At 38.7% G+C, this 27,521-nt stretch overlaps 1 protein-coding gene across 1 annotated transcript in view; it reads left to right on the plus strand.

Moving 5' to 3' along the window:
* The window catches only part of CPQ (carboxypeptidase Q), a 166,610-nt gene that overhangs the window by 122,994 nt on the left and 16,095 nt on the right, over positions 1 to 27,521 (plus strand). Inside the window, exon 7 of the mRNA XM_063300259.1 lies at positions 9,255 to 9,456. Coding sequence (XP_063156329.1) covers positions 9,255 to 9,456 — 202 coding nt within the window. The remainder of the gene's footprint in view (positions 1 to 9,254; positions 9,457 to 27,521) is intronic.

A 27,521-nucleotide genomic window follows, 5' to 3' on the forward strand; every position in this document is an offset into this window, starting at 1 on the left:
TCTGTAAGTCAGATCCACTTATAGGACCACAAGCAGAGCCATCCCAGCTAATGTTAATACATGATTTGTATGATATTGAAGAGACAAGTACATATTTTCTAAGGCAGTGAAGTCTTTTTTAATGAAAATATCTTGAACTGGACTTGGTAACTCATAGGCAGTAATAACAGACTTTATATTGTTGGGCTCAAAATTCCACAGGGATGGTGACTGTAACCATGTAATAAAGCAATGTCTGCTTCTTGGGAGACAGACTATGATCAATCTGGATGAAGTATTAAAGGGTAGAGACATCATACTGCCAATAAAATTACACATTGTCAAGGCCGTGATCTTCCCAGTTGTAATGTAGAGCTGTGAAAGCTGGACCATCAGAAAGGCCAAATCATTCAATTCTAGATCAGATAAAACCAGATAGCTCACTGGAAATGCTAATAATAAAACTAAAATGCAATGGTGGTGGTAGTGGTGGTGGTGATGATAAAAATAAAAAAGCAACCGTGTGAGCCATTTGGAAGTCAAGTTGGCTTAATATTGGTATCATAAGCATGAGTTTATACAAACTCAATGAAGCAGTTACTAATAGACAGTCCTGGCAAACTGTTATCCACAAAGCATCAGAAGTGACTGAACAACTGCGAAACAAAGCTCAGAGGCAGCCAAGGTAATGTTTGCAGGATTGGTGAGCATGTTTAGTCACTCAGCAATCAGGTTGCTGTGTTCTTCACCAGCTGCAGGTTCTAGATTTTTTTCAAGTGTAGCCCAGCATAGCTGATATTTTCATATTCCACCTATGATGTTATTAGAGCATGGACGGCTATTCTCCCATGATCCAGGTTAGAGTCCAATCTCTAACTCTACTAAAGTTCATCCTTCCAGACTCAGCCATCAACTATCCTGTCCTGTCCTATCCTATGTTAAACAAATACTGTATATATAGCCACCCATCTACCAGAAGAAACTCTGGACAATGAACAAAATAAAAACATAATACAATAAAACAACCATTTAAAACAATAACCAACACTGAGGCCCCAGTAAAACTCACATCCATCCACCAACCACCCTGTACCAGCTCTATCAACATCCTGGCACCTATTAGATGACAGCAAAGGTTAGAATTTTCCATGTCTCTTCACTGCCATTCAGTTGCTGTCCAGATTTGGTGTCTTCCAGCTTTGACCTCACACATTTCAGCTTCCTAATATGTTGAGTGCATTGTCAGTAATGGTGTTCCATTTTGTATATACTGAACATCCATCTGAATTTTGCAGATATGTGTTTCTTACACACTTGGACTCATATGCAAACATCAGGGTGCTGTTTACAGACTGTTCTTTCTCATGTAGATTGAACTCTTGGTGACTGACTTAGGAAAAATACAATCTAAAAGAATTTTTCCATACTTTTTTATATGTGCTGTTTGGTCTGATTAGCTATGCCAGGATAACATTAGAAACTCAGGTCAATATTAATTTGCCTTGTGGGCCTGTGAGACATAGGAATTAAGTCAGTGAATTGGCAAGTTTTCATTTCTCAAGCATAAATACAATCATATTAGACCCTTCATAGATTATATGTCCTGTGCATTTCTTTTTCAGCTACCAAATTTCCATGCAGCACATTTTGTTAGAAATCTAAGGTGATTATCATTTCACTGCACTGAGAAGATTGCTACTGCAGTGCTGTAATTAGTTTCAGAACTTCTGAGCTTCCATGTCAATAAGTAAGTGTGGGTATTAAAGCTAACTATAACTTATTAATAGAAAACCTAATACACATGGTCAGGCTCTGTGTTTGTAGAGAAGGAAGATTAAAAAAAATAATAAGCCAATTGTAATACTTTGCCATGGGGGACCAAATGCTGCAAACGTTTCCCAAACAATGGAGATGTTCTGTAGAAAGATTTTCTTTATCTGGAACCGAAAGGCGGCAGATCTCCAAATCTAGAATGATTATGTGTCATTCATATATGCCTACATTTTAACAAATCAAGCAACTTATAGGAATGTTCCGTTAATGTCGTTAATTGAGGTCATTAAAATAATTTAGATCTTGATAGTCATCAATTAGCATTTAGTTGTTGTACATTATTACTCCCACTGTGATTTCACAGCTTTCAGGTAACTAAATAAGTATATACAATTTTTTTTTCATGTGCCAAATTTTCCTTTTACTATATTGATCTCTGTTCATATGTACTTAAGACATGACATTTCACAGTTCTCCATGAATACTAATGGGAAGTGTGTGGGCTGAACATAGCCCTGCAAACTATTTGAAGTATCCCACAAAAGTCTCTTTCTTTAATGATGGATAGGCTACCTAGAGTTGGATTTGCAAAAAAAAAAAAAGTCTGCTTTCAAGCAAAAAGACTGTATTCCTACAATATCCATAACAGGGCCATGAAGATGGAGTTAATATGTTGTGAGAAAAACAAAAAGGTGTCAATTGCCCCAGCTACCTCACCTCTAGGAGATTAGATTTTGTCCTGAACAGACCCAGCCTTGTATATTGGTAAACCAGCTCCCTTCAGTCACCTGTACTAAGACACCTGACCCTTTTTTCCTACTTAGTACTCAAAGAAAAATAGCTGGAGAGAAAGAGTAGCTGAAAAAAAGACCAGTTGTCATTTTGAACTCCACTGCTAGAGTCTAGGGAACCATGGAACATGGCTCCCTAATGCTTTTTAACTAGCTGGAGAGCCTAATCAAGCCTGTCCTCTGGATCAGTCTACTTTCAGACATTACTCCTAGAAGCAACCTCAGCTGAGTTTCTCAAACCCAACATTTGAGAATATTCACTCATATTCTTACATGCTCCCCAAAGTAAATAATAAAGCTTCAAGCATCACTGTTTGAGAGGCAAGGATTGGTGTTCCATCATCTGGGGTTCACAGCTGAGAAGGTCCCCTCATGTGTCTTCACATATTACTCTGTGCTCAGGGATAGGACTCATAGAGGACTCCCATGGCAGATGTAATACTTTAGGTTTAGACAAGGTGAAGTACTCAATTCAGAATCATGGTCCCAAACCATTTAGAGCTTTGAACATCATTAGTAACACTCTGAACTCAAATGAAAAGTGTATTGCAAGTTATTGTAAATCCTCTCACTAAGGAGCTAGGTCTCAAATTTAGCCTAGTAAGCCAGTATGTACAATGAGCACTCAGATTTCAGTGCCCTGTTCCCAACAACCCACTCAAAATTCCAGTATAAAGGTGAGGTGTCCAGGTGTGTAATATCAGGTATGTAATATCACAGTCAATTTTAAAAAATGGATTGGCCGGTTCTGGTGAACTGCCTCTTCTTCCTCTGCCTTAGTTAACAGGGAGTTGCCTTCAACTTGCTGATATCTATTTCCTTTCCTGCTGATCTTGATGCTCTGATGCTAGAGAATATTCCTCCCAGCTTCAGATCTGGATGTGGTGCCCATACCTCAGCCCTGTCAATTGGCTTTTGAGGAATTCTACACCTATTGATCCAACTTGGTTGACTTATTTTTCCCATTTGGTTGACATCCCCTGTGGGGAAGCTTTCACTGCACATGGTAGTCAGAGGCTGGTGTCCAGATTATTCCCTGACAAAAGTGATTACCTCAGTGGACTGATAATTTAATGAGCCTGCATATTTGAATGAGTCTTCCAATATGAGAATAGATGGAAGAAACAGCTGAGCCCACAGTTAATCTGTGCCTTCGATAGTCAATCCTGACTCTTGAGTTAAATTACTTAAGAGAACACAGCTTGATCTGAACTTGTTTTGACATCAGTAGTTACCTTTTTGCTTTCTGGAGGAAACTGAAGAGAGACAGACAGATACATACATGCATACACATACATACATACACACTCACACATGTTCACATACATACTTTTATGAGATTTAATAGGTGGATTACTGTTCTTACTACATAATGTTTTCCTACAGCAAGATTATTATATGCTCAAAAGTGGAAAGATTTGACACTATGCACAGTGAAAGAATGGTTGGTGAAGATGATGGAACTTGCAGAGATGGCTAAATTGACTTCCTTGATTAGAGAAAAGACAACATCTACATTTATGGCTGACTGGAAACCCCTTATAGACTTTTTGCATGAAATAGGAAAAAAATGCAAAACTTGTGGTTTTGATGATTAGAAAAAACACTTGATAATAGAAAAAAAGTGAGCTTTTCCTTTTGTAAGCATAGAGTAAGAGATAACTTTGTAATCATACTTGTATTTGCTGCAAAGAAAATTGGAAGCTTCTTCTGTTTCTTTTTATCTTTTTTTTCCTGCACCTTTGTCTTTCTCTTTTCCTTTCTTTCTGTTCTTTGTTCTGTATTCGTTCTTGTTAGTTTTTTCCTCTCTCTCTCTCTCTCTCTACACACACACACACACACACACACCCCATAACATTTTCCAGTTGCCCCAGGGGAATAACCCAGGGTCCTACCAGCCAGGGAACTCCCAAGTGATCACCCAGAGATCAGCAGAGAATAAGGAAAGCAGAAAACAGGCCTTGCATAAAACCTCAGTCCATCATGAATAACTGAGTCCCATGGGAGCCAAATGTTGGGTACAGCAACATCTTTCTTATCTTTAAAAACTATTTATATGCAAGAGGCAAACAGCCAAGCATGTGCAAAATTATAGATGCTTTCTGCGTTGTTTATATAAGGATATATATATTAATATTCCTTTCTGCAATAAAATCTGCTTGTTCCCAAGTAAAAGTGTCTGTTAGAACAGCAGCAGCAAACTCTACTTTAGCCCTGCAGTCATGATATGCCATGATTAGAGTCTGAGATGCAAAGTTGTACATGTTCAGAGCATCTCTTCTTTTTTAAATCCTGATCACAAAAGTATTCCAGTTGGTTGCTTGATTTTTTATTTGTTTGTTGTTCTAACATAGGGATGCACAGTTTTTTGCGGGGCAGGGGCCATATTTGGACTATGGATCGTATGACAGGGATAGGATTATTCCATTTATATTTAATCAGTTTCCCTTTTGTTGCATTAAAAATTACAAATCAGCAGCAACTTTTGAAGACACTCTGGGTATCATACCAAAGGCTTTGGGAAGGCTGCATGTGACCTTGAAATCCCCAATTATATCACTCTTCTCTAACAGATCCAGAATCCAGAGGTTGAAAAGTATGGAATGGTATGAGGGAGAGGTTAAAGAAGCAAAATAATGATGTGCTTTGTAACTGAAATGATTCACAAGGCTATCTATAGGAAGGCCCTGTTAGACCAGGTACTCTTTGTACCATTGCTGGTCAGAGATCTGAGTGTACCTCAGACAATTATTCATTCCATGGAAATAGCTATAGTCTAGAAGGCTATTCCTAAAAGGAAGGAATATAAAGTTGGCTTATTTGATTAAGGTTAAAATAGATATGTTTTTATTTTTGGTAACACTTAATGGACTTTTGCTGATAACAGGACTGAAATGACAATGCTTTATGGATTTGTTTATAGATAAGTGGGATATGCGAAAAAGAGATCATTTGTTGGACATTAAGAGGAGATGAAAAGTTACTAAAATTGTTTATACTTGTTCTGATGATGGTTGGGAGTCACTTCTTTATATATTTCTTTTCTTTTCTTTACTATATTCTTATTTTTCTTTCTTATTTTTCTTTTTTCTTTACGTTTTTCTTATTTTTTTCCTTTTGCACTTTTTACTCCTTTCTATTTTTCTTTCTTTTAGTTTGTATTAGTTTTTACTGTTGTAATTATAACCTTTAATAAAATTACTAGGGAAAAAAAGGCTATCCCTCAAAAGACAAAGAAGCCACTTCCAGATCTCTGAAAGGTTTTGCTTTGTTTTTCATTCTGATTTTTCTTTGCAGAAACATTCTTGTTTTAATGTTTTGCCAACATATGCTCCAAATTAAGCAGTTAGAATAAGGAATGGAAGGGTGGAGAGGTGTAGCTATATCATATACTAAGGGTGGTTCCCATTCTGGATTTAATATTAGAAACATCTGAACCATTACAGAAATGGGTAACAACTGAGGAATGTGCTGTTGCCACCAGCTTATAAAACCCCACCATTGTAAAGGATTCTCTTTCTTTCCAATTACACTGAGATCTGAGATGCTATTAGTTGGTTCTCCTGTCATCAGAGATACCAGATTTGTTTAATCCTGCCTCTAATACTAGTGTTTCACCTACTCTCTGATGTTTCATCTGGTGTTTCACATATATTCCTTTTACCTAGTCTCAGACTGGCCTCTTCACAATTGTCATTACTAGCTGCCCTCAGTTGGTCTATTTACTCTGAAAGCATTTGCTTTGAAGCCATACACTATAAAGCCATACATTATAAATCATCCATTAAAAGAATCCTCAGCCTTTCATGGTGGTGTTTTACAAACTTAGTGTGCATCGTGCACCATTAAAAATCAGCCTACTCTTGACTTTGTGGTAGCAATGAATTTTTTTAAAAGAGCATATCGAGATACATTACTGTGGTGCACAAGACTGCCAATCATTCACTTTTTGTTTTGATTTTTTAATCTCAGACATGATGTCAGATCTTACATGTATATGTCAAATACAGAATCTGAAGCCAGGCTCATTTATTACATTTAGCAAAACTCTTATTTAAAAAAATGGAAATCATCAGCATAATGTTTGCATTGTGTACATGCTTGAAATGTGTAACCTACAAATACATGAAGGTATGTATACACAACAATATACAAAGCAATGTGTTTCATCCTGTTTCTTCTTTAATATGTCTGGTTCTTTTAATCTGAATTTAAATCTGGGTTTTATACTGGATTTTCACTGAAATACTTATTTTTAAATTCACTTTCACTCAAAATAGTATTTGAAAATTATTTTTTTAACTGAGGCAGAACACTGGGAAAGCATGGAAGTTGATGGACAAGTAAATTTAAATCAGCACATTTATGTCAATCATATTGGGGAGCTTCCCTACCCTCCCACATGTGAGTAGGAGATGGACCAGTATCTGGCAATACATAGTAGTTGGCAGAACTATAAATGACCAGGACCAACTTTTCTCACTTCTATCTACCCTATTACCTCTTCCTACCAGCCCTGTTCTCCTTCTCTCCCTCTCCCTCTCTCTAATGTTTTCACTGCCCTGTGAATATGTCGATGAAGATTCTCAGTCATCCAAGTTGTCCCCCATTTTTCATGCTGCTCTTTCATTAGTCCCCAGGAAGAGTAAGACCACTTCACAAGTTCACCAGGAAGGCCACATTTAACGATCCACTTGGGGATGAGCAAGGGATTTAGGAGTAAGACATCCCAAAGACAATCCATACCTCCATGGCACAATTAACAAGCCATTCAGGTGTAGGGACAATGCAGCCACCCTGGAAGACATATATGGGGTCCCCTTACCAACCTTTGCCCAGACTGAAGAAGCTGCTTAGACAAGCAGTGAAACGTTTCAACCAAAAAGAAAGAAATCCAGTTGCCATGACTCAACCTACAGACAAAAAAGATTGCCCTGTGAACTTCAGGGAGAGAGACAGATCCACTTTGCAAATTTGGGGGGAGGGGGAGGGGGGTCAGCTTGAATTCCAAAACATCCATTTTGCAATTTGCAATGCTGGAGCTTAGAGGGACTTGAGGAAAAGCTATTTTCTCATTTGTGGGGCCTCTTGCCTCATCCCATTTCCTGCACCCTGAACTTGGGGCAATCTAATCAATTTCATAAGCCAGTTTAACAGAAAACCTGAACCTTAATCCTTCTAGTAAGTCTGCAATTCCAGTAAAAACAATCACCTTGATTTTTCTTGCTTATATATGCAATGTGTACTTGCCTCACCATACCTCCTAACTTCTCCTTCACGCACATACATACTGTATGTACAATATAAACATGTAAGGGCTCTATGCTATAACCTATAGCCAAGGTCACAGTTGTTGGGAAAAACACCTAATTGCAAAACTACAGTGCTGAGGCATCATCACAGCTTTCAATGGGCATTTATATGCAGGAAGGACATCATTTGGATGACAGGTAACTTTCCCCTTCCTACCAACTCCAGTGGTTGCAAATCAGCCACCAAATGCCCATAGCCAAGTACCAATAACCCTGGGGGCTGGGGAGTTTACTTTTCCCCTTTCTACATGGAATGGATAAGGATAAACACGCTGGAATGGAGATATTTTAAGTAGGAAATCTGACCAGACTGAATGGAAGCAGGCTACCAGTCTTGAAAAGGCTGCATGCCTTCTGAAGGACCAGGTTTGCAATTTAGGGATTCATCTGAGCAAGTGCTAACTGGAGAGGTATAGATTGCAGCAGCGAGAAGGAATGCTTTCTACCAGCATAGTATGATAGGCCATGTGGTATGCCATGGTGGCGGGAGGATTATGGGAGTTGAAATTTAAAACTTCTGAAGGGCAGCTGGTTGGGAAAGACCGCCATAATGAGCTAAAAATCTCCTTGTGCTATTAAGTGAAACTTAAGCTGGGATTCCTGAGCTAGGCCTGTTATATGGCTGTGGCAATGCCAATTGTGTCCCTTCTTTTTTTGCAACTAAACCTAGATGTTTGAAGATCAAAAAGAAAAAATGAAACTAAATGAAACTCCTAAATCCAGGCTTCCAAATTCCTCCTCAGGGCATGAAACTATTCAGTTTAGTAATAATTACTTGCAACTCAGTATCATTTTGAAACCAATCTAATTAATATTTGTATAGATAAGGCATGCACTAAGCAGTAATTTATATCTCAGCACTTGTTTAGTAAGTAAAGATAACATAGAATATTATTTATCACTTGAAAAGGTAAAGGTTTATCCACCTAGTTTACATTTATTTTATCCAGTATGATAATTCCTAAGGAGAAATCACTGTTTATCTCCAAACCTATAAACTGTGATTTTAATTGCTCCCACAAACTAGGATTGCAAAGCACAGTTTGATCTGGTCTGTAAACAAGGATCATAGACAACATTGGAAACATGGTTTCCTGGCTTAGCCATGTAATTAAAATTGCAGTTTATCGAAACAGTATCTCTTCTCTATGCATGTGAGAAAAGCAAAGAAAGGCAAGGAAAGCTAATTCAAGTGCCAATAAACCACAGTTGGTTAGGGCAGCAACATCACATCTAAACCAGGCTGGAACTGCTGTAATATCGCAGCTTTCATGCAATTTTTCTTCCGATAATTTTCCTGTCTAATCTCATGGTATCACAGGAAATAAAATGACCACTGACATGATGTACTTGCCAGATTGCCCTTTCAGCATCATCTCGTTCACTTTCTGTTTTTCAGGTAAACATTTCCAACTTTGACATTGTTATGGAGTCAGATGAAGGAACGTTTATGCCCACTGGCCTGGCTTTCACAGGCAGCATTAAAGCTCGTTGTATCATGAAGGAAATCATGAAACTTTTGGAGCCTCTCAACATTACCAATGTTACTGAAGGTGGTGGGGGAACAGACATTAATTACTGGATACATGAAGGAATACCAGGTGAGATTCCTAAATGAATTTTACAAATTGTTAGGAGGGGCATAATTGTGTTCTCTTCCTTATCTGATGCCCTTTTGCGCAGACCAGCATTGGATAGCTCTTTTTCTTGAGCAGCTGTTTAGCAGAAATTAAACATTTATACGTATGTCAGGACTGACCTACAGAAGCTTGGCTACATAATGTACATTTGAAGGACTTTAAAAAAAAACAGTTTGAGATGATACATGGACAATATGCTTGCAATCTTCTTTTAAGCTTTAGGATTTAGCATAATCTTCCCTTCAGCAATGGATTAAAAATAGCCTCCCACATAAAGGCCATCCCCTGTAAAGGGGGAAAAGACACAAACCAAAAATAACACATGCTGTCTTTTTTTCTTCACTTGTTCACATTAGTTTGCTGCACATGAGGACAAGCATGTGGGGAAATTTATGGTGTAATCTATCCTAGTTCATATATAATACTGTATCATATGCTTTATCTAGAAATATACAGCTAGAGTAAGAATGGTGGCAAACAGCTTATAAAAGAGATTTTCCACAAATTGGCAACCTCAGGCTTTATCTCGGTGTTATCTAATCCCATTGAGGAACTCTAAATGTTCCCTCTTTCTTTTTTTCTTTCCCTTTCATTCTCTGTTTCCTCCAAACTCCCAGAACTCTTTTTCATATCTGCACATCCACCTCATTTCCTGACTAGCAGGGATTTCACACTAAAACATTTCTAAAGGGTTATCATAGTAAAAAAAAAAAAAAAACCCACAAAAAAGTCATTCATTCTAGCATTAGGAAGGCCCATTGACTGACCACTGCCTTCAAAGAAATAATCAGACGTGAGTCTTTCTCCCCTTTCCCGCTGCAACTAGTCCATAGCTGGGCAGTCATTCTAATGAGACATTGCCTATGCAGGTGTCAGCCCCACCAGATAGACCAGACCAGGAAATCAACTCCACAGGAAGGCTAAAACTACTTTTATTGAGAATGGTTATAACAACAGAATCTTGTAAGTCTGATGGTGCTGTATCTCTTTCCCCTCCTCCTTTTACTTCAGTGAATTAGGGAAGTGTCTGCCTGAGCTGCTTCTGAATGTTATCTTGTTCTGGACTTTAAAAAATGCTTCAGCCCCTTTTGTCTAGGTAGCAGTTCCAACATGACTCCATCAAGGTTAGCTTCCTTACTCTCTACAGCAGGACTGGTACTGTAAGGTGGCCTAACTGGGTAATTTGGGGAGTCATATGCTAACCTTCTTGACTTTACCCTCTTTTCTCGTTAGTCAAGGCACTGCTTCTGTTTGTGTTTTGGATGCTGGTGTTCCTCTGTTCCTTCCCATCTATGTAAAGAAGAGGCCACCCATCCACTTATTCACCATGTGAATGTGGGGATGAGAAAGGAGCTATCGTTTTTTATAGCAGATTGATATGATAGGGTGGCCCAACAGGGAGAAGGATATGCTGAGGTCACGCCTTGGTGATACAAGTCCAAATAAAAGTCTGAGATTTATTAATCAGTTGACTGTAAAAGATTGGGACTAGACTGCTCTTCATCTGTATTGTACTACAAAACTTGGATGAATTATTTCCAAATCTTACCCAATTATAAACAATATAAAACATGAACAGGGCTTTTAAACTTTGCATCTGCCCCTTTTTCCCTAAAGAAAGAAATGTTTTTCTTAGTGTTCTGGTTCTAAGCTGGACTGGACTGCTGTTTGTTCACCCTGTTAAACAATGACAAGTCAGGAGGTACAAAATGTGCACAGGTTGCCAATTAAGTGTCACCTTAAAAACATAGGCTTTAAAATGTTGTGGTTACTTATCACCTCTGAACTACCTGCTTCAAGATCGATAGCATGTTTTTGGGAGAAGACTGATGCCGATTCTGTCTGGTACCAGCCTTCCCCCTGCATCTGGAAAAAGGCCATTAAATGATTTCAACTGATAAAAAAATGTACTATGCTTTATACAGTATTAGCAATGAAGGCCCTGGAAAAGATAGCCAGATCCCATGATGTTTCTATAGCTATGAAGATCAGAATCGTGCAAGCAATGGTTTTCCCCGTGACAGTCTATGGAAGCAAAAGCTGGACTTTGATAAGCAGGATCGAAAGAGTATTGACAGTTTTCCACTTTGGGGTTGGAGAAGACTCCTAAGGCAGCCAAGAAGAAAAGCAAATGGATCGTTGAACAAATCAACCAAGATTTCTCACTTGAGGCAAAATTATTAGGCTCAAATTATAATACTTCGGACACATTATGTGAAGACCTAGCAATCTGGAGAAGTTTATAATGCTGGAAAAGATGGAAGGAAAGAGAAGAGGATAACCAGCAGCAAGGTGGTTAGACTCAGTTACAGTTGTGATGGGTACACTACTGAAAAGCCTGAAGGACCAGGTTGGGGACAGATCATTATGGAGAAAATCTATCTATGCGGTCACTAAGAAGTGACATCAACTTGATGGCACATTGATAATCAGTGTTTTATGGGGGCAAATAATGAGGTAATAGCACAGTGAATGGAGATTACTAGTTCCATAATTGTAAGTTTTCCACAGATTAGCCTTCTCTTACAATAAACCAGCAAGCTGTGGTTCTGGAAGGGAGATTCCATAAAATCCCATACTGTATAATGAATACCTTTGTCACTGCATAAGTCAGGAGCCATCAAAACAACAGCCCACGTGCTTCGCTACTGTAAGTCTTACCAAGATCCGTGAGACAAATTTATTACAGCTTCATTAGTTGAATACCCAGGCCATGCTCCCTCTTTTTATCTCAATCATCGTTTAGCTGACCAGAGTGATGCACACCCCTACAATGTCACCAGGTTTTGTTTAACAGCCAGCAAGATTCAACAGGACTTCATTAGAAACAATTTGGCTTAATTAAACTTCTTCCAAGTTTAGTAATAACACAATAACCCTCCTGCTTGTCTGTTCCTGGCTTTATTTATGAGGGTCTTTTCAATGAAGCTTAATAGTCTCAGTGTTCAAAGTGATTTACCTGAACTACAAAAGTTTCACTTGTGCTGACTGCGTTCAATTTAGTTTTATTGCATTTAGTTTTATTTTATTTTATGTTTTATATTAAGTAAGGCTGGCCAATGACCAAAATAAAATACTTTGAGCTTTGACAATTGTAGCAATTTTTTACCTGAGTGATGCCTGAAAAGCATTATTGCAGGAGACACACCCATAGTGTACTGTGGGATTGTTCAGTCATTTCACAGAATTTTTTTTGCAGTTTTTCCTTCAGTTCTTGCAATTCACATGATGCAATTCACTGATGGCATACTTAAATATTTTCTCCTCTCCACTAACAGGCAACCATTTCGCATTACTTTCCAATAAAAACCATATTATGAAAAGTTATTTTGAAAAGTTGGTGCCATGGAAAGCTTTGTTTTGACTGTGTCAGGTATGCTATAGCTGTCACTCATAGCTGAAATGGAAGGGACCGGCTGAACAACCAGAAAAATGAAAATATTCATCAGTCATAACAAGGAGGTGTAAAGCTGAAGAACAAATACAAAAATCAAATCTGACTTCTTGCCGGGGGTAAGAAGGCAAAGTTATCGCATGTGGCAAGACTAACGAAGGAGTCAAAATACAATACTTAATTCATCATTGGGGACCTGACATTCTCTCTAAGGAGCTCATCATCATCATCATCATCACCATCATCATCACTTGTCTGCTGCCTGACTCTCATGCCTCAGTGTTCTTCATCTGCTAAGATGAAGAATGTATGTGCCCCAAAGCTACATAGCATGGCAACTCTAGTTGCCTAAGGAAGTTTTATAACAGTTACACCCAGCTCTTGCTTGGTATTGTAGAAATACTGGAAAAGATGGTAGTCCTGAGATGAAATATCATACTTTTTTTTTCAGAAACAAAGGATTCCAGTTTAGTTTCATTGTATTCATCCTGAACAGTTACAAGCACTTATGAAAACATACACTGGATTTCTAAACATACTGCATCGAATTATATAGAATTCGATACAGTTCAGCTTCACTCCTTCTCAAGGCTGCACAAGGAAAGTAACATCTCACAAAAGTGAAATCCATAAGCAGTGCAGTGAAGAGCAACTTCAGCGAATGAAACTAGCCTTCTTGATAGGATTTGTGTTGCTATAAACAGCGTCATCATCTAAAGAAAAGAACTGGTATCTTGGACCAGTTTGTACACAGCTGTGAGGACGCTGGAGGCCAAGGATGATCTATTGTACAGTTGCATTTTAACATCTCCTTGAAATTCATTCTGCTGCTTTGAGGCAAAGGGTTTTTTCCAGGTTTAAAATATCATATGTAATAATTTGGTAACTAATAAGAACATGTTGGGTCACCAATTTGGCCATAAGAATATAGTTCTTTCAGAAATATTGATTATTAATTATAAAAATATAAAATCTAGGTATTTGAATCTTCCTCTTCCCTTGGCACTGATGCCTGTTTTGCAGTGAATCAGCCCTGATCTGATACAGATCCTTGATCTGACTCAGTTTGAATTGTTGAGTCAGTTCAGGAAATTGAATGGATTTGAACCGTTGTGTCAGATTGTTGAACTCGACTGACTGGGGTAAATTTTCCAAATCAGTTTAGAAAAACTGCTTTAGCCATGTTTCTGGGCTTCATATTGTTTTGGTGCCTTGATTCAGGATGTAAACTTGAGTAAGAGAATGGATTATCTGGGTTTAATATATCTTCAGCCATTTGGTAAGGAAGTGCACAAAATGGTTTGGGGCCTACTTTAAATTGTGTGGATCACCTTAATTCACACATTCAGACTGACAAGTGCATTTTGATCCCAGTTTAAAATAGAGCCTTCCTTCTGCTCATTTTCCAAAACGTCAGATTGCTATCTAGTTAACCGGTGAATGAACCATGTCAAATGCTTACAGGTAGTTTTGTGAGAGGTTACTTTAAATTTGAATCGCAAAGCGGGAAAGGAAAAGAATTGCTCTTGTCACCTCTGCTTTTCTCATTACCACTCCCAAAATTGCTTTCTCCCCAAATAGGCTTTGCCATATTTCCACTTCATCCTTGATTGAATGGATAGATGTCACTTTATTACATGAAAGCTTACATTCATCCATCTTGATTGAATAATGCGTGTGTTTATAACAGGAATACAACACATGTAAAAAAACCGCAAAGATAGATTCAGAGTCAGATAGATTTGTATTAATGGCCAAGATAGCTCAGAACTTGGGGAATTGTTATCACAACACCAGATGCTAGCTAGCTAGCTAGCTAGCTAGCTAGCTATTTATTTATTCATTCATTCATTCATTTATTTATTCATTCATTCATTCATTCATTCATTCATTCATTCATTCATTCAAATTGATTATGGCTGCTTCCTCCAGAAGACTGGGTGACTTACAAAATCAAAGGAACAATTAAAAAAAGTTTTTAAAAAGACATGTAACACAGATGGTAGCCCAGACTAAAAACAATCATACCAATAAAAACTCAATGCAGAACACAACAGAGGCTTCACAGACACACAACCCTCAGGCTTGGGAACAGAGCCAGGTCTGAAGGGCCGTCAAGAACCCCAGGAGAGTGGGTGCCACACGTATCTCTGGGGGGGATGCTGTTCCAAACTGAGGAACACAGTTCTGCAGAGATGAAATAACAATACGTTGAAGTCTCTGCATACATAAACTTCTCTCTCAACTTTTCCAGTCCTACTATGAACCACATCATATGTCCTGAAGACGTTTTTTCCCTGCTCAGAAAACAAACTAATCTCAGGTTAGGTACGTGCCCTTTAATGTACTTACTGGATTTCCTCCTAGGGTCATCCATAGTTCCTGAAACATTTCTCTGTGTGCTTGTGACAGGATCCCACGTACAAGGATCCATAGGAGGGAGGGAGGGAGGGAGGGATTATTCCAGAGTCCTTAGACGTTGCCATCTCAGATGTTGCCATTTCAGATTCCCAAGAATCTGATATGAATGGAGGTTCCATGGGTAGACCTCCTGGTCTCTGTGGTTATTGGATGCCAGATAATGGTTGGGTGAAGGGAAGGGCTTGTGCAAAGGGAGGGGAGAGTTAAGGGAGAGAGTCTCAAGGAGGTACTCTAGCCAAATTATTCTGACTGAACTACCATTGGGAACATAAGAGGCAGTTAAAATCAGGCCTGGTGGAAAACAAGGAGGTATTTTTGGGAAAAGTGGGCGTGCCAAATTTAGTTCCAAACAAAGCTATAGTGTATTCATACATCAACAGAACTTACTTAAAACTAAATAAAGCTGCTTAACAGTAAATACACTGAGTCATCTTCAATAGCCCACTTCTTTTTTGAATAGCTGAAGAACTCTTTATAATCAGGCGATCTTTTTATATATATAAAAATACCAAAAAAAATTGCTGTTCTTAATTTAACTTAAACAGTCCACAGTGTGTACAAATGGGTGGTCTTTTCCTTTCTACCAAATGCAAGCCAAATGCAGTCAAACTGAATAAAATCAATTAAATCTGATGGTCTTTTGATTTGTATAGATTGTCAGTCCAATAAGACAGAACTTCATTAGCAGGAAGTCTTAATCAATTTCCATCAATTTGTCTTTCATTTCTGAACTTCAATTGCATAGAAAATATGTTTACTACACCACATGTGTTCTAACCCACAAGCTCTGTTCGGTGCTTGAGTTGAGAACATGTTGTGCGTGCAGCTGTAAAACAGTCTGACTTGCTTGATGTTCTTTGGTAGGAAAGACACACCAGAATCCCAACTAGACAAACATTCTAGTATTCCAGGCAAGTAAACAAGACAGTAGGTGCAAGAAAAAAGAATCTGATCAAATATGTTTTGAAGTGCAGTGTAACTTGATGAAGGAGCAGAATTTCTGTAAGACCATGGGATGGAGGGAGGGAGGGACACTCTGTTTGAGAACTTTCATTGCTCAGTCTATTTCATGAAATAAACCTTTTGTTATTTAATCCTCCACTTCAATTAAAATGCAGTGAAACTAAGTATGTGTAACTGAAGCATCTCCTTAGGACTGAGAAGTAGCTTCAACATAGCCCTAGTTAAGCATTCCATACTTAACTGTGTTATGCACTGGAAGAAACTTCTCCAAACCTAGTTATTTATGTATATATATTTTAAGGGAGAGCCTAGCAAACACAGTTGAGTGTTGAGTCAGCTGACTGCCTCTTTGAAGAATTTTCACTTTGCAAACCTGGGATGGGCATGCCTGTGTGTGATATTCTGCAGTCATAAATGAACCTTCTCCAAAGGAGGGTTACACCTTGCCACAGAAATTGAAGTTCCTTGTTCCCAATCTTAAAGCATACATAGAGTACACTCAGTCATAAGTGGGATTTTTTACCTCACTGGACTTACTAACATGTAACTAAGTGACAGACATCACTCTTGCCTAATTTGCAGCTGCTTGGTCTGAGGCAATTCTTCACAGTACTTTTAGAGATCTGCGAAGACAGCATGAGCTCAAAAATCCAAAATAAGTGTCAGTGTTTTTATTTAGTTAGCAAGCAGTGATAACATTACAAAGAGCAAGATAAAACCCTGTTAAATTTAACAAGTCAGAAATTGTTCTCATATTTCTGAGTACAAGAATTCTTCACCCAATGTTGTATGCTGTAGCTAGATGGCCATCCAACTCAGAACCTGAAAATCACAGCAGAGAAGGCAATTTATGGATGAGTTGCTAACAGACAAAAATTATGTATGGATGATTATTTATTCATTTATTTATGATGGGTTTTTTTGCTGCTCCAAACTTTGGTCTCTAAGTGTCTTATAGCAACAATAATGAAAGATGGTCATCCTTTATTGAAACTGTTGGGTAACATTTTAGATAGACGTATATGTGTATGAGATTCTCTCATATATTTAATATTGTTTTGTCATTTTGCTTTCTTTTTTTCTTCTCATTTTCTTTTTCTATGCTGTTTAATTAAATAAATAAAGACCCTTAGAAAAAGAAGCAGATAAGGTGAAGAGAGACCCAGGTTCAGCAGTATTGATGGTATTGGTCCCTGTTTATTTTAACTATGTCACAGGTGGACTTTTAATATCATTCAGAACTCTGGTAGGTACAGCCCAGCTAGCTCCTGAATGATCTGATAGCTGGGTTACATAACGCTTTATCCAATATTAGGCTTGGTGATTGGTCAGTTTGCTTCAGCCCACCTGAAAGTCTTGGAATTTTCTAGAACTGTTGCTTGGTCTCTCCTGATAAAGACCTGGCTCTTTCTCCAAGAAGCTGCAGGCACTGCTTGAGGTATTTATCAGTCTGGTTCATCTCCAACCCATGCACTAGATGTTGTTTCAGCCCTGCTTCCATATCTGGTCAATTTAAATTGTGTCATTAACTGCACAAGTAGCTTATATAGTCACACCTTCCTTATTCTGGTAATTGCAGGTATGTCACAAATCAAATAAACAAGCAAACAACTTACATATAACTATGACCAACATGAATAACCTAAACCAGTGGTTTGATACTCCATATTCTTTACCTAATCCAAAGCAATAATCAATGCAATAATGTTCAAACCATGTGGTACAAACACAACTACCCTGTGCAGGACAGGCTGATGAAAACATGAAGAGGCTTGAGAGGATGTGCAGTACTAACCTCTTCTCCAGAGAGTCATTGAAAACATTAGTTATTCCTCCAGGCAGCTCATGGACTTCTGAATTGCCCTTCTGCCCATACTGGAAGCCGAAACTAGGTTTATGCAAATCCTCTGAAAGAAGTTCTTTGAGGCTATAGGCTTCTACTTGGGGGGCCACCTAGTTACAGCATATAGAGTTGCTTTTGAATTAAACAGCTTTACAAATCTAATAAATAAAATAATCTCATAGAAACCCTTCCTAGAGAGGCAAAGTGGCTATGTGTACTGAGACCACTGTGAGAAGCTTCTGAAGCAGCTGGACATGTTTTAAAAAAAAGATATGACTGTTTTGAGGATTCTAGAAGAGGTGTTTATAGGAACTCCTGAATGTTGAATAAACAGAATCAAATTCTGGTGAGTGACTAAGAGTGGAAGTGTACCATTTCCACCCATTCCTCTCTTTACTCCGAGATTGGAAAAACTGTGACAAGATACAAACAAAATGCTTATCTAAATCTACCTGGGGATTCCGGAACATCCCTAAGATTGCAGGCCTTTGGCTATGAAATCCAGGCCATAGTCCAAATATCTGACTGCTGGAGAAGCCAATAATACTGAAGGTGAGCAGTTCATTGTAGCAAGAATGAGGTTATTAATGCCAAGCAACTCCTTTTTCCACAAGGGAACTTCTGTAGCAAAAAGGCACAAAAGCTCTATGACCTTCCATTCACCCTTTCTACTCAGGCAATATCTCTTTTCAGTCTAATCCATTTTAAATTGCTACATTCACTGGAAGAGAAGAGAAGCCATAATTTCCCCTCTCAAAATGACAAGTACTATTAACAGATAAAAAGGAAGTTTCTCTAGAACGATTTATTACCATTTCTCACAGGGATATTTATTTATTACATTTTTATCTTATCCTTACTCACCATCACACCAAATTCTGAAAAGCAGCCCCTGGAGACAGAACTCACTTTAGACAGTGATTTATACAACCCTAACCCTGTAAATGAAGGGGGACGCGGTGGCGCTGCGGGTTAAACCGCTGAGCTGCTGAGCTTGCCGATCGGAAGGTCGGCGGTTCGAATCCGCATGACGGGGTGAGCTCCCGTTGCTAGTCCCAGCTCCTGCCAACCTAGCAGTTCGAAAACATGCCAATGTGAGTAGATCAACAGGTACCGCTTCAGCGGGCAGGTAACGGCATTCCGTTTAGTCATGCCGGCCACATGACCACAGAAGTGTCTACGGACAAACACCAGCTCTTCGGCTTTGAAACGGAGATGAGCACCACCCCCTAGAGTCGGACACGACTGGACTTAATGTCAAGGGAAACCTTTACCTTTACCTTAACCCTGTAAAAACCTGGGAGCTCTCCAGTTGGTCTTCCCAACAGTAACTCACTGACGCCTATGCCAGAGGTAGAAAACCTATGCTGTAATCCTCCAAATGTGGCTAAATTGTTTTACTTATATATTCATTTATTTATTCCTTCATTCAGTTTAGAGGCTGCCTGACTCTTCTAAATACTACAAATTTCCAGCTTTCTCACCAGGTTTAAACCCCAAACACATATCAATGGCAGTAAAACGTAATATGGAAATCGGATCCTTGAAATTAGAACCTTTCTATTAAAATGTGGTTTCAGGATAAATATTTGCCCCTTCAAGCAAACATGAGCATGGGAAACACTTTGGGGTTATATCGTAACCTAATAAAAAAAGGTAGAAAAGAGTTTATATGGAACACCCTACCCCTGGGCAACTTACACTAAAAAGAGATAGGAACATTCAAATATATTTATATTATATTTAAAAGATAGGCTCTAAATAACAATAAAACAACCTACAGGGGCTCAACCACTCTGCCCCAAGGCCTGGGAGAATTTTCAAACTTTTCAATGACTTTCTGAATGTCATTACAACAATTAGTATCCTTACCTGGAGTGATAAGAGGAGCATTTCAGCAACAATTGAGATGATAACAACATCTCACTACTGATCAGCCAGAATTGGTGTTTACTACCAAGGATTGTGGAGTCCTTGGTGCTCTCTGAGCCTTGTTGTTTTCTTGCAGATGTTTCATTGCCAGACTAGGCAACATCTTCAGTGGCTTGTCCAGCTTGTGTTGGTGGAGGTGGTGTTCTCTCCTTGGGAGTTCCTTGATTGGGCTGTTGTTTGCTGCTTGGTTAATAGTTCCTTGATTAGGGTACATTGTGCTGTTTGATTGTTCATCTGGTATTAATCCTGGTGTTAATCTTTGCATATCTGGGTGTTGATTGCTGGTGAGGTTCTGGTCTTTTGGCTTTTCTATTGTCTCTTCTGAATGGTATGTAAAAGTTGTTTACCTCTATGTGTCTGTTGATGGCTGCTTTGTCTGAGCGCCAAGCTTCCAGAAATTCCTTAGCATTTTTGGATTTGGCTTGGTTTAGGATGCTCACAGTTTCCCAGTTGAAAGTATGGTTGAGTCTGTCCATGTGTTGTGAGATTAAGGAGTTTTCATTGTGTCTTCTGACCACTAGTTGGTGTTCATAGATGCGCTCTGCTAATCTTTTGCCTGTCTGTCCTACATAGTGGCTGTTACAGTCCTTACACTGTATGTTGTAGGTGACCCATGTTTTTTCTTCCTGGGCTACTGGGTCTTTTGGGTTACTTAGGATGTTTTGAAGAGTTTTAGTTGGTTTATGTGCTACAGTGATGCCGTGTGGTTGTAACAGTCTGTTGGTAGTTTCTGAGATGTTTGTGATGTATGGCAGTGTTATCCTTTTCATAATGTGTTATCCTTTTCATAGCTTCTGTTGGTTGGGTTGTAGTGGGTTGAGCGGTCAGGCACTTTTTGATAAAGTTGAGCGGGTACCCATTTTGCTGGAAGATGCTGTATAGATTGTTTCCTTTTTCTGGTGTTCTGGGTTGCTGCAGTGAGTTAGTGCTTGTCTTACACAGCTCCTCTTGTGGGAGGTTGGATTGTTGCTTTGGTAATGGAGCACTTGGTTAGTGTGGGTTGATTTCCGGTAGACTTGTATTTCTAACTGGCCATCATTTTCCCTACTGATGAGGATGTCCAAGAAAGGATAAATAAGGATTCTTGGTGATCAGAAACTGCCATGTTATAGTATTCATTCTCTGGATCCTTCTACTAGATACATCGAAGCAATGATATACTGTTTGCTTCTTCTCATTTCCTCTGTTGAATGGTGCTGTTTACAGCTCTTCTTGACCACCATCTTACTGGTAGTGGTTTATCACTTAGATTATCATTCCAAAATCAAGTTGGTTGTAGTTGTTAAGATGATGGGACTAGGTCTGGAAAGTTCTGGGTATAAGCCCACCCTCAGCCACAGAAAAAATGGAGAAGTGCTCTGCGTGAAGTACCTGCCGATGGGAGGAGATGGGCAGGGACAAATTAGGTAAATAAATAAATATGAATGGGCTTCCACATATAAATGATCTGAACCCTTTGTGTTAAAAAGTATTTCACGTCTTCATCCTGGACCTTTCAAGACAGCAGCTGGATCATGAAACAGAACTAATTTTAATCACAGGATCAGAGTACAGTAAATGACCAAATTTACAGTAAATGACAGCTGCTTTACAGTGCTCTCACCCGTAAACTTACATTCATTGTTCTTGCATCATGGGGAAGATAGTCAGCCTATTAATTCATGGCAAGTTGCTCTTTCTTGCTGTTTGTCTAGCAACAACTGAAATCAACTTTTTTTTTTACCTAAAATACTGTAAGATGTCATCTGAAACACTTTCTGCCAATAGTTAAAAGTAATATATTTTGGATCAGGACCAGAGCAGCTTATCACAACTTCTTCAATCTTTCACATAAAATTTCTATATTAAATCCATTCCAAGAGAAGTATAATCTTGATTTGAAAGATACATTTCCCCATAACCAATAATTTCTTTTTTAATTGGGAAAGAAATTTACCATGGCATCAACTTTGTGAGGTAAGTCTAACCAATGTAGTCTGGAAAAGTTGATTCCCAAGCTATGAGAAGCACTTCCTCAAGAACTGCTCCAGGTCCCATTCTTTTGGTCTTTCAGAAAGCAGTTAAGACCTTCTACTTCAGCCAGACTTTGTGAGTTGAACTAAGGATGAGTTTACTGCTGTTTTAAATTAATTTTAGGTAAAAATGAATTCTCCCTTGAGATCAATTCCTTGTGACTATATGGTCACACACATGGTGTTTTCCTGGCAACAATAGTGATTTATCCCTGCCTTCTTCCAGAATGTTATTTTTCAACTTTGCAGTCTAACCTACAGCCATAGGATTTGCTAGTAGACTCCCATCCTAACCAGGTCCATCTCTGCTTAGCTTTCTCAACATCAGCTAGGGTTGATCCACCCAGAGTCATGTCTTTGAGATGGGTGGCTATATAAATTGAAATAAATAAATAAGGTTGGCTAGGTACTATTGTTACTTTTTCTGTTAGCTCTCTTATTTGGCTAGAAGTGGAAAGGTGGGCATCAAACTGAGTTACTAAAAAAATTAAATAACTGTATTCCAAAATCACCTAGTCTGAAATTTTTGCATATGTGGAAGTCCTATTCAATATGGTAGGGCTTACTTTTGAGTACACATGTCTAGGATGGCATCTGTGCTTTGTCAGTACTAATGAAACATAATCCTGAATCTCCACTGGTTTTTATGTTCCCATTTTTCAGGTGTGGGTGCAGATGGGATCAATAGAATGAGATGCCAGGGACAGCCCCTTTAGCCAGAATCATTGTGTGGAAGTTCATGAAGAGAGCTTTAAATGTCTTCAAACTGTGTTCTTTGGACTATTGTTGTCATGAGTAAGGATGGCGAGCAGGGGGTTCCCATCCAGACTGTTAAGCACATGCGTAGCACTGAGGAATTAGGTAGCCATTCAAAGAGACACAGATCGGGACCGCCTTAACCTTTGGGGTTTATATGGCTGGGTTTTTCCCACGCTTCTTCAGTTTGTTAGGATTCCTGTTATGTACAAGCAATAAAACATTAGAGACCAGTTCCTTGTCTCAGCGTGTTTCCTGGCAGTTAGGACAATTATCCATACTATGGTAAACAGAGTCTTTTGATTGCAGAAATGTGAATTTTATTTATTCATTTATTTATTTGCAATATTTATCAGCCACCTTAATCCATATAGGCAACAAAGAGTAATCCCAAAACCCAATCATTAAAAAGAATCCATCATCATAGTGAACTACCTATGATGGTTGTCCAAAACCTGAAAAGGACTGAAAGCCTGCTGGAATAGTTTTAACTTGCTTCTGAAAAGCATGGAGGATTGGAGCCATCTGTACTTTTACAGAGTATTCCATATAAACTCTTTTCTACCTTTTTTTAAAAATTAGGTTACGATATAACCCCAAACTATTTCCCATGCACGTGTTTGCTTGAAAGGGCAAATATTTATCCTGAAACCACACTATAATAGAAAGAATCCAATTGCCATATTACGTTTTACTGCTATTGATATGTGTTTGGGGTTTAAACCTGGTGAGAAAGCTGGAATTTTGTAGTATTGAAATATGAAGTATTCTGTGGTGAGGTGGTGTCTGTTCCAACAGACTGCAAGTCTGTACTGCTGTCCACAGCAGCTTCCACAAGCTCTTGTGTATGTCTCTGTGTATGTGGGTCTGGAAACAGCTTGCATTAACCAGAAATTTCAAATTCACCTTTCATCTGGTTGAGCTGTCCAATTTCATTTTCTGCAACACTAATAGAGCTTTACTTCCTATTTCTAAATGAACTCAGCCCTACAGGTTATGGGAAGAATCATTAATGTTTTTCCCAGACACTGATGAATGACAAACATTGTCATTTTTGGACTTTGCTGACTTACTAACCAACTCTGGAAAATTTAAACTTGTGTGACATTTCTTTCATTATCAGCCAGATAAACAGCACTAACACATTAGTTGTTACTATTTATGAATGGAAATATTTATGACTAATAAATGAACTAAATCTGGTTCTATTCTATTAGCAGTTACCTTTGAAATTAGAGCAGAATACAGACAGTATCTATAGTTACTGTAATGAGCTCCATATGTGTACAACTCTGTGTGTGTATTTTGCATACACATGTCTATGTGTATCTGTGTGATATATACACACATACACATACATACATACAGAGTATATGTGTGTGTAGAGAGAGACACACACACATTAAAGCACTAAAAATTAAGAAATAGGTCTCTAATATAAGCACTGTTATGTAGCTATAAAATGCTGCATGTTGCATATTTGTTACAAACAATTGTGTATCAACAATTGAATAACCAAGATTTTCAAAACACGTTAGAGACTCACAAATGTTGGGTAGGATAAACTTTTATGGATTAGACGTTACTTCATCCTGAATACTTAACACTGTTATAAATGTCTTCATCATTAAGTTTCCATCAGGCACACACACACTTTGGCTGCAATAGATTAGTGTGGGAACAGAGGGAGGGAGGGAGGCTGTGATGCCTTTCCAGATCAAGCAGCTTTTCAGTAGTAACAGTGGTTTGGCTTGCAAATTCATGTCTGTTTGGTCTCCTTTCTGCAGATTCTGCCCCCTCTTCCCCCCTCCCCCATTTCCAACTTGATTCCCACACTGTACTAGAAGCTCCCCTGTCCCCTCTTGAGGAGTACGTTTTTAAAAGGTGCAAAAGTACAAAATCACCATCACATCAGTAGAATTCTGCTGTCATTATTTGGATGTTTACAACCGGTAAGATTTATCAGCAGAATTATTTCATGATGTATAAGATGAAAATATATGCTGCTTTCAGGTCAACTTTGCTTTTCCTACATATTTGTATACATATTAGCCTTTTCTGAACAGCTTTTGAATTTATGCTATATAAATCTCTCTTTTTATAAACAACCCAATACTGTAAATTTACCTAGCTGATCACCTATTTCAATCCGTTCTCTACATTTCACATGAAAGCTCAACCATAAGAATCTTCAGCTAGGCTAAGAGCAAATATGGAAAATGCAATTTGATGTTACTATTTGAAAGGCCTGTGTTTATAAATGTTCACTGAATTTCACCTGGAAAGTAATTCTATAAGAAATCATACTGGTTCAGTATGAATTATAACTAATTCTGAATTACTGAAAATTTTACATTGACTTTGTAAGTCATTGGAAAACCAAAATACTTTAAGGAATGCATATTGAATGTAACAGCTGCTTGTGTACTGTGAAAAATATGCCTTGAAGGAAGAAGATTCTTAATCTCCCACCCATTGTCAGAGAGCTGGTCTGTATGTTTTGTTAACACTCCAGTACTTGACTTTTATATAGCAATCTGATCTTCTCCAGGTCATTACCAGGTCAGAATAACATGTATAATTTCATTCCACTAATACTTCATGAAGTCTCAGAATGCTTCTGAATAAAGACATTGCTGAACATTTCAACTGACTTATCTAGATTAAAGGAGTCATAAGATGTCAAATCAATTTAAAAAACCACCTAGGGATTATTAATTTATTGGTTTACTTATATTCTTCCTATAATTCAAGTTTTATCAATGGATCACAATAAAAACTTGAACTATGGACAGAAGTTTGCAACATTGTTCAGGAGGCGGCAACAAAATACATCCCAAAGAAAGAGAAAACCAAGAAGGCAAAATGGCTGTCTGCTGAGACACTAGAAGTAGCCCAAGAAAGAAGGGAAGCAAAAGGCAACAGTGATAGGGCGAGATATGCCCAATTAAATGCAAAATTCCAGAGGTTAGCCAGAAGAGATAAGGAATTATTTTTAAACAAGCAATGCGCGGAAGTGGAAGAAGACAATAGAATAGGAAGGACAAGAGACCTCTTCCAGAAAATTAGAAACATTGGAGCTAAATTCCAGGCCAAAATGGGTATGATCAAAAACAAAGATGACAAGGACCTAACAGAAGAAGAAGAGATCAAGAAAAGGTGGCAAGAATATACGGAAGACCTGTATAGGAAGGGTAACAATATCGGGGATAGCTTTGACGGTGTGGTCAGTGAGCTAGAGCCAGACATCCTGAAGAGTGAGGTTGAATGGGCCTTAAGAAGCATTGCTAATAACAAGGCAGCAGGAGACGACGGCATCCCAGCTGAACTGTTCAAAATCTTGCAAGATGATGCTGTCAAGGTAATGCATGCTATATGCCAGCAAATTTGGAAAACACAAGAATGGCCATCAGATTGGAAAAAATCAACTTATATCCCCATACCAAAAAAGGGAAACACTAAAGAATGTTCAAACTATCAAACAGTGGCACTCATTTCACATGCCAGTAAGGTAATGCTCAAGATCCTGCAAGGGAGACTTCAGCAATTCATGGAGCGAGAATTGCCAGATGTACAAGCTGGGTTTAGAAAAGGCAGAGGAACTAGGGACCAAATTGCCAATATCCGCTGGATAATGGAAAAAGCCAAGGAGTTTCAGAAAAACATCTATTTCTGTTTTATTGACTATTCTAAAGCCTTTGACTGTGTGGACCATAACAAATTGTGGCAAGTTCTTAGTGGTATGGGGATACCAAGTCATCTTGTCTGCCTCCTGAAGAATCTGTATAACGACCAAGTAGCAACAGTAAGAACAGACCACGGAACAACGGACTGGTTTCAGATTGGGAAAGGAGTACGGCAGGCCTGTATACTCTCACCCTACCTATTCAACTTGTATGCAGAACACATCATGCAACATTCTGGGCTTGAGGAATCCAAGGCTGGAGTTAAAATCGCTCGAAGAAACATTAACAATCTCAGATATGCAGATGATACCACTTTGATGGCTGAAAGCGAAGAGGAACTGAGGAGCCTTGTGATGAAGGTGAAAGAAGAAAGTGCAAAAGCTGGCTTGCAGCTAAACCTCAAAAAAACCAAGATTATGGCAACCAGCTTGATTGATAACTGGCAAATAGAGGGAGAAAATGTAGAAGCAGTGAAAGACTTTGTATTTCTAGGTGTGAAGATTACTGCAGATGCTGACTGCAGTCAGGAAATCAGAAGACGCTTAATCCTTGGGAGAAGAGCAATGACAAATCTCGATAAAATAGTTAAGAGCAGAGACATCACACTGACAACAAAGGTCCGCATAGTTAAAGCAATGGTGTTCCCCATAGTAACATATGGCTGCGAGAGCTGGACCATAAGGAAGGCTGAGAGAAGGAAGATCGATGCTTTTGAACTGTGGTGTTGGAGGAAAATTCTGAGAGTGCCTTGGACTGCAAGAAGATCAAACCAGTCCATCCTCCAGGAAATAAAGCCAGACTGCTCACTTGAGGGAATGGTATTAAAGGCAAAACTGCAATACTTTGGCCACATAATGAGAAGACAGGACAGCCTGGAGAAGATGCTGATGCTAGGGAGAGTGGAAGGCAAAAGGAAGAGGGGCCGACCAAGGGCAAGGTGGATGGATGATATTCTAGAGGTGACGGACTTGTCCCTGGGGGAGCTGGGGGTGTTGATGACCGACAGGAAGCTCTGGCAT

This window comes from Candoia aspera, chromosome 3, assembly GCF_035149785.1.
Source record: "Candoia aspera isolate rCanAsp1 chromosome 3, rCanAsp1.hap2, whole genome shotgun sequence".
Taxonomy (NCBI): Eukaryota; Metazoa; Chordata; class Lepidosauria; order Squamata; family Boidae; genus Candoia; species Candoia aspera.